The sequence below is a fragment of the Opisthocomus hoazin genome, chromosome 7, assembly GCF_030867145.1.
Source record: "Opisthocomus hoazin isolate bOpiHoa1 chromosome 7, bOpiHoa1.hap1, whole genome shotgun sequence".
NCBI classification, from domain to species: domain Eukaryota; kingdom Metazoa; phylum Chordata; class Aves; order Opisthocomiformes; family Opisthocomidae; genus Opisthocomus; species Opisthocomus hoazin.
This window is the reverse complement of record NC_134420.1, coordinates 1,550,500-1,558,187: the sequence shown is the minus strand read 5'-3', so window position 1 is coordinate 1,558,187 and position 7,688 is coordinate 1,550,500. Positions and strand designations below refer to the sequence as shown.

Below are 7,688 nucleotides of genomic sequence, written 5' to 3'. Positions count from 1 at the left end.
GTAGGTCGAGAGTCCGCAGGGTGCCCCTTCTTTTGGGCAGGTTGGGGGTCCATGTGGTGCCCCTTCTCTTGGGCAGGTCGGAGGTCCATGGGGTGCCCCTTCTCTTGGGCAGGTTGGGGATCCGTGGGGTGCCCCCTCTCCTGGGCAGGTTGAAGGTCCATGTGGTGCCTCCTCTCCTGGGCAGGTTGGGGGTCTGTGGGGTGCCCCCTCTCCTGGGCAGGTTGGGGGTCTGTGGGGTGCCCCTTCTCCTGGGTGAGCTGGGGGTCCGTGGGGTGCCCCTTCTCCTGGGCAGGTTGGGGGTCTGTGGGGTGCCCCTTCTCCTGGGTGAGCTGGGGGTCCATGGGGTGCCCCTTCTCCTGGGCAGGTTGGGGTGCCCCTTCTCCTGGGCAGGTTGAAGGTCCATGTGGTGCCTCCTCTCCTGGGCAGGTTGGGGGTCCGTGGGGTGCCCCTTCTCCTGGGCAGGTTGAAGGTCCATGGGGTGCCCCTTCTCCTGGGCAGGTTGGGGGTCCGCGGGGTGCCCCTTCTCCCCACCGCCCACCTAGCTGGCAGCGTCGAGGGTCTGAAATTTCTGCCGCAGGTCCCTGACGAGGCCGTGGCGGGGGGGCTCGGCGGGGGGCTCGGGGGAGTCGGGGGGCTCGGGGCAGCGCCGCCGGTACTCCTCGGAAGCCTGGTAGGCTTTGCAGCGCTCCACCACCGCCTTCAAGCAGATCTTCTCCCGGGTGGTGGGCGAACGGATCTGCACGTAGGCGGGGGGCTCGGCGGGGGCCGGCAGCCGCTCCAGCACCAGCACCCGCTGCCCGGGCCCAAGGGGGGCTTCCGCCGCCACCCACAGAGCCCCATCGCTGCTGTGCCGTGCCGGTGCCGGGGTCCCTGGCCCCCCACCCGCCTCGGCGCTCCGGCTCCGGCCGCTGCCGCGCTCCTTCTCGGCCGGCCGGCCGCCGCGGCCGGGTCCTTCGGGTGCCGAGCGGCTGCGGCTCACGGGCGGGGGCCGCGGGGCACCGAAACGGGCGCGAAGCTCCCGCACGTCGGGCCAGGCGAAGGGCTCGGCAGCGCCGGGGCTTGGGGGGCTGCGAGGGGCAGGCGGGAAGGGGGACACCGCCAGCCCCCCGTCCGGCGGCGCGGGCGTCGAGGGGGTGACGGCACGCGGGTCCCGCTCCTCCGGCTGCGGCAGGGCGCGGCGGGCACCGGCGCGGCGGCTCTTGATGCGGAGGCTGTACTGCCGTGCCAGCTGGTACACCTTGGTGCCGGGGTGCGGGGGGCTCAGCAGCAGCCGCGGCGGTGGTCCGGCCCGCGGCCCCTCGCCCCCCAGGTCGCCATCTTCCAAGATGAGCAGCGGCTCGGCGGGCTGCAGCCCGTTCTCCCGGCACGGCTCGTCCGGCGACGCTTCGGACCCCGCCGGTGCCGGCTGGGTGGGGGGCTCGGGGCTGGCGGGGGGCCGGGGGAGGCCGTTGAGGCGGGAGACGGAGCTTCGCACCAGCCCCTTGGGGATGAAGGAGAGGCTTTCGCGGCGGCGGACGCTGAAGCCGGCGTCGCGGTTCTCGGCGTGGCCGTAGTAGCTCTTGATCTTCTCCAGGAGCAGGCGGTCGCGGTTGGAGAGCAGGGACTCCCGGCGGGCTCCGGCGAGGGGTTCGGGCGAGGGGACGGTGCTGTGGGACCCCCCGAGCTCGCCGGCTTCGAGCGGGGGGCCGCCATCCAGGCTGAGGGCACTGCCGCTGCGGCTGCCCAGCCGTCCCACCGGCCCCTCCAGTGCCAAGCTGCCGCGGCGGGAGAAGCCACCGCCGCCACCGAAGCGCTCGGCGATGACGCTGGCCTGGTCCAGCACCGAGGGCGGCAGGATGCTGCCGCCGGCTCCTTCTTCTTCCTCCTCCTCCTCCTCCTCGCTGCTTTCCCCCTCCCCGCCAAGCAGCACCGGTGCTGGGGTCCCCGCTGAGGACGGGGTTTCGGGTGCCCCCGGCTCCTCGGGGTGCTCCCCGGTGCTGCCGGCCTGCGGAGGGGTGGGCAGGTGGGTGCTGGGTCCCTCGGGACCCCCCGGCAGGGGCTGTGGGGCCGCACTGACCTTCTCGCAGCTCCCCGGCCCCCAGCTGCTCGGCCGCTTGGGTCCCTCCGGCGTCGGTGGGTGCCCCCCAGCCTGGGAAAGAGCAAACGTGGGGTGTCAGGGGCTGCGGGAGGACCCCCGGGAGCAACACGGGGTACCCCAAAAGTGACGTGGGGTGCCCTGGGAGCGATGCGGGGTGCCCTGTGAGAGATGCAAGGTGACACAGGAGTGAGACAGGGTACCCCAACAGGGATGGGGGGTGCTCTGGAAGCGATGTGGGGTGCCCTGGGAACAATGTGGGGTGCCCCAGGAGTGATGCTGGGTACCCCGGGAGTGATGTGGGGTGCCCTAGGAACAACATGGGGTGCTCTAGGAGTGATGCTGGGTACCCTGGGAGTGAAGTGGGGTGCCCTGGGAACATGGGGTGCCCCAGGAGTGATGCTGGGTACCCCGGGAGCGACGCTGGGTACCCCAGGAGCGATGTGGGGTGTCCTGGGAACAACATGGGGTGCCCCAGGAGTGAAGCTGGGTACCCCGGGAGCGATGTGGGGTGCCCTGGGAACATGGGGTACCCCAGGAGTGAAGCTGGGTACCCCAGGAGTGAAGTGGGGTGCCCTAGGAACAACACGGGGTGCCCCAGGAGTGATGCTGGGTACCCTGGGAGCCATGTGGGGTGCCCTGGGAACAATATGGGGTGCCCCAGGAGTGAAGCTGGGTACCCCGGGAGTGATGTGGGGTGCCCTGGGAACAACATGGGGTGCCCCAGGAGTGATGCTGGGTACCCCGGGAGCGACGCTCGGTACCCCAGGAGCGATGTGGGGTGCCCTGGGAACAAAATGGGGTGCCCCAGGAGCGATACAGGGTGCCTTGGGGTTTGGGGGGCCGGGGCAGGTACCTGCTCCTCCTGGGGCTCCACCAGCAGGTCCCTGGGCAGCTCCTCCTGGCAGTCCTTGCCCAAAGCCGCCTCCTCCTCTTCCTCCTCCTCCTCTTCCTCCTCCACCACGTCCCCAGCCGCTGCCCAGGCTCTGGGGTGCTGGGGGAGCTCCCCCGCCTCCAGGAGAGCCCCGTCGCTGCCGGCGTGCTGCTCGGGGGGCCAGCACCGGGCTCAGCACCCGGTGCCCCCCCAGTAAGCACCGTGCCAGGGCTGGGGTCACCGGGCACCCCAGCCCACCCAGCGCCCCGGCCTTACCTTGAGCCCTGCCAGCCGGGAAAGAGAAAAGCGGAGGTTAGGGGGGGGCCAGCACCCCGAAACGCACCCCTGCAGCCCCCAGCCCTGTCTGCCCACCCCGCCGGTGCCAGCGGTGCCAGCTCACCTTGCTCGCCCAGGTGCCGCAGGATCTGCTTGGCGGGCTCTGCGGGGAGAAGCCGGGCGTCCAAATCGGGTGACGGCGGCACCGTCCCCGCGTCCCCCGGCACGCCCCCAGCACCGCCAGCATCCCCAACCCCCCCCGCCCCAGCCGGGGTCCCCCGTCCCCGCTGGCACCCGCACCCGACTGCCTGCGCCCCGTGTGCCCGGGCAGCCGGTCCGGCAGCGTCTCCGCGCGGTCCCGGCACTGGAAGGGCTCTGCGGGGACAGGGACACCCGTGAGTGCCAACGGCTTCGCCCCGGCGAGGGGACAGCGGCGGGGACGGCGGGGACGCGTGGCTCTCACCGGATTGCCGGCGGCCCTGGCGTGGCTCGGTGGCAGCGTCATCGCCCAGGGGTTGGCAGGACCAGCTCTTCTTCAGGCGCTCGGGGCTGCAGCGGGGCAGGCGCGGGGGGCCTGCGGGCACAGCGGGTGACGCTGGGGTACCGGGAAGGGGACAAGGGAGGGGACCGCAGTGTGGTGGCACTCACAGAACAGGTCCATCTCCAGGATGGCTTCCTTAGCCTGGGAGGGAGGGAGGATGGAGACAGGGGTGAAGCTGGGGTGCAGCGGCCCCCGCCTTGCCACGCCGGGGGACCCCGGTGCCAGCGCGGTGCCCCGTCCCCCTCCGCCCTCACCTTCTGCGGGACGATGGCGTGGTGGTTCTCCAGGATCAGCCGCTTGATGTGGTGGGTCCACAGGCGCTTCTCCTCCACGCTCTTGGCCTGGGGGGGGGGACGGGGGACAGGGAGGGCAGTGGGGTCGGGCAGGGGGGGTCCCTGGGGTGCCCCCCACCCCGAGCCCCCCTACCTGCAGGCTGTGCTGCTGCTTGCCATGCTTGTAGTGCGCCAGGCTGAAGCAGAGCGAGTCCCGCGTGCTCTCGATCAGCATCAGCGAGGAGCACTGGGGGGCAGAGACCATCAGCCCCCAGGCACCCCCTGGACCCCCCAATCCCACCCCCCTCCCAGCCCCCCTATCCCCGCCACCCACCGGGATGTGGCTCTTGTAGACGTAGTGGTCGCCGCGGCGCTTGGTGATGAGGAGGGTCTTGTCGAAGAGGAAGACGGCGCGCTCGTGGCGCACCCGCTGCACCCGGAAGGTGCCCTCCAGCACCAGCTCCCCGTAACTGGTCAGGTCCGGCCCCTTCCAGCCCAGCAGCAGTGACTGGATCTCCTGCGTGGGACCCACCCCGGGGGACACGGGCGCGTCAGGGCACCCAACCGCCGCGGCGATGCCACCCGCCGCGCCGCCGGCGCCCACCTGCTGCCGGATGGCGTGCTCGTGCTTGCGCTTCATGTCGTTGATGTACCAGGCGACGCAGGTCATGGTGTCGATGGCCTCCAGCACCACCTCGTAGTCGTCCCCTGACTTGCGCTCGAAGTGCTTGGCGATCTCCTGCCGGCAAAGGGCGCGGCGTCGCGGCGGTGCCCACCGGGGCTGTGGTGCCCGGTGCTGGGGCTGTGCCACGCCGGGGGACCGGGCTGTGCCAGGGAAGGGTGCCCATGCCGCGCCACGGGACCGGATGTGCCGTGCCAGCGCGCCGGGGCTGGGCCGTGGCCGTGCCGTGCCGGGCTGTGCCGTGCCAGGCTGTGCCATGCCAGGCTGTGCCGTGCCAGGCTGTGCCAAGCGCCTGCAACGCGGGTTCACACCGCGCCGGGTGCCTGGACTACATCCCCGCGCCATGCCAGGGGACCCGGCTGCGCCAGGACGTGCCGGGCTGGGTGCCCGTGCCGTGCCACCCCCCAGACTGTGCCAAGCGCCCGTGCCGTGCCACGAGCTCACACCACGGGCTGTGCTGGGGAAATGTGCCACGCCGGGTACCCACGCTGTGCCGGGTACCTTGACCGCACCGGGAAACGTGCCGTGCCGGGCACCCAAGCTGTGCCATGCCGGGTACCCACGCTGCGCCAGGTAGCTCAGCCACACGGGGAAAGGTGCCATGCTGGGTGCCCAAGCTGTGCCAGGTGCCTGTGCCGTGCCACGAGCTCACACCATGGGCTGTGCCGGGGAAATGTGCCACGCTGGGTACCCACACTGCGCTGGGTACCTCAACCACACCGGGAAAGGTGCCATGCTGGGCACCCAAGCTGTGCCATGCCGGGTACCCACGCTGCGCCAGGTAGCTCAGCCACACGGGGAAAGGTGCCATGCTGGGTGCCCAAGCTGTGCCAGGCGCCTGTGCCGTGCCACGAGCTCACACCATGGGCTGTGCCGGGGAAATGTGCCACGCTGGGTACCCACACTGCGCTGGGTATCTCAACCACACCGGGAAAGGTGCCATGCCGGGTGCCCAAGCTGTGCTGGGTACCTCAACCACACCGGGAAAGGTGCCATGCCGGGTGCCCAAGCTGTGCCAGGCGCCTGTGCCGTGCCACGAGCTCACACCACGGGCTGTGCCGGGGAAATGTGCCACGCCGGGTACCCACACTGTGCTGGGTATCTCAACCACACCGGGAAAGGTGCCATGCCAGGTGCCCAAGCTGTGCCAGGCGCCCGTGCCGTGCCAGCTGCCGAAGCTGTGCCGGGAACTCCTGCTCTGCCACATCCCCGTACCGCGCCAGCCGCCCAGACCCCGCCGGGTGCCAGCACGGTGCCGGGTGCCCACGCCGCACGCCGGCACCGCGCCGGGCTCACCTGGAGCAGCAGGTGGTACTTGAGGATCCTCTGGACGGGCTTCAGCAGGTAGGCACCGAGCGGCAGCGCGTGCCGCAGCCGCTCCTGGCACTCGCGCAGGAACCGAGCCTGGGGCTTGCTCCTCATGCACTCGGCCAGTGCCGCCACCGAGCTGCGGGCAGCGACGTGGGCTCAGACCCCTGCCCGCCCCGCCGCCCGCCCGCCGAGCCCCCCACTCACCTGGGGTAGTTGTTGCAGTACTGGGTGTAGATGGCGAACTCCTGGCTCTGCGGGGAGCGGGGAGCGCGGTCAGAGCCCGGCATGGCCACGCCGCCCGCCTGGTGCCCCCCGCCACTGCCCACCCGGTGACCCCCGCCCGCCCGGTGCCCCCCGCCGCCGCCCGCCCTTACCCGGGTGACGAAGCACATGGCCACGGCCACCGGGTCGCTGGCGCAGCTCTCCAGGTTCTGCAGCAGGGTGCTGGGGGGACACAGAGGGGGACAGGGTGACGGCAGCCCACGGGACGGGGGCTGTGCCCCCCCCGGCAGCACCCACCTGCTCAGCTCGTAGATGTCCTCGACGTTGCCGAAGAGCGCGCTGACCTGCTCCGGCCGCAGCACCGGCTCCTCCGCGTCGATGATCTTGCCCAGGTAACCCTGCCAGGCACCCGCGGGCGGTGGCACAACCAACCGGGACCCCCCCCCCTCCCCGAGACCCCATCCGAGGGGCGGGTGCCCCCCGCCCCGGCGCTCACCTCCACGATGCTGCGCAGGTCCCGGGCGTAGGTGCGCTCCGACTCCACGATCTCCAGCACCACCCGCCCCAGGTAACTGGGCTCGGTCCCGGGGCCGCCGAAAGATGCCAGGGGGTGCCCGCCGCGGGGGGCCGGCCACCCCCCCGGGGAAGCGTTGTTGTTGCTGTTGTGCAGCCCCTCGGCCCACGGCTCGGCCCCGCCGCCGGCCGGTTCCTCCATGGCGCGGCTGGGCTCCGGCACCGGGCTCAGGGCAGGGCGCTGCGGGCAGGCGGGCACCGGCATGCCGGCATCCCCCGGTACCGGCGGGGCACAGGGCGGGTCTGGGGGGGGGAGCGGTGTGGTTAGGGGGTGCGGACACCCCCCAAGGTCCAGGCAGCGTTTGTGGCCAAGGGGGGGCTCATCACCCCACGGTGATGACCTGATGGTGCCAGCATCCCCCAGACCCAAAAATCCCCAGCTACGGATCGGCCGAGGCAGGATACGGCCCGTCTGGGTCCCAGCGCAGCCCCCCGAGCGCTCCCACCCATGGAGGTCCTCAGATTTTGGGGGTTTGCCCCCCACCCCTTACCCCAGAGCCGGACGATGCGCCCCAGGAGCCGGGGCCCATGCTCCCGGAGGAAGAGGTACCCCGGTGGGACCCGCGCCATCGCCGCGTCCCCACCCGCCGGCACCCCGCGCCGGGGCCGTGCGTCACCACCGCGCCCACGGGACACCTTCCCGGTGAGCTCAGCGCCGGCTCACCCTTCCGGACCGCCAGTACCGCCGGCCGCTCCCCCCCTGCGGCACCGGGATCCTCCTGTGCCACCGAAACCGCTCGGTGCCACCGAGCCGGTTGGGGCACCCAAAAACCGGCCGCCGGCGGCAAAGCGTGCCGGAGCGGCGAGGGTTTGCGGAAGGGCACCGAGCCCGCCCGGGTGGCCCTGGGGACAGTGACCTTCAG

At 72.2% G+C, this 7,688-nt stretch overlaps 1 protein-coding gene across 1 annotated transcript; it reads right to left on the bottom strand.

The window, feature by feature from the left end:
* Nucleotides 1-437: 437 nt before the first annotated feature.
* PLEKHG3 (pleckstrin homology and RhoGEF domain containing G3) lies at nt 438-7,053 on the bottom strand. The gene is made up of 16 exons (XM_075425053.1): nt 6,749-7,053; nt 6,550-6,650; nt 6,405-6,474; nt 6,235-6,281; nt 6,016-6,166; nt 4,642-4,776; nt 4,372-4,554; nt 4,192-4,284; nt 4,020-4,106; nt 3,873-3,906; nt 3,688-3,798; nt 3,525-3,599; nt 3,349-3,387; nt 3,225-3,232; nt 2,931-3,116; nt 438-2,128 (listed from the first exon to the last, which is right to left on the bottom strand). The coding sequence occupies exons 1-16, from the start codon at nt 7,028-7,030 to the stop codon at nt 539-541; spliced, it is 3,192 nt and encodes a 1,063-aa protein (XP_075281168.1). The 5' UTR covers nt 7,031-7,053; the 3' UTR covers nt 438-538.
* Nucleotides 7,054-7,688: the final 635 nt, after the last annotated feature.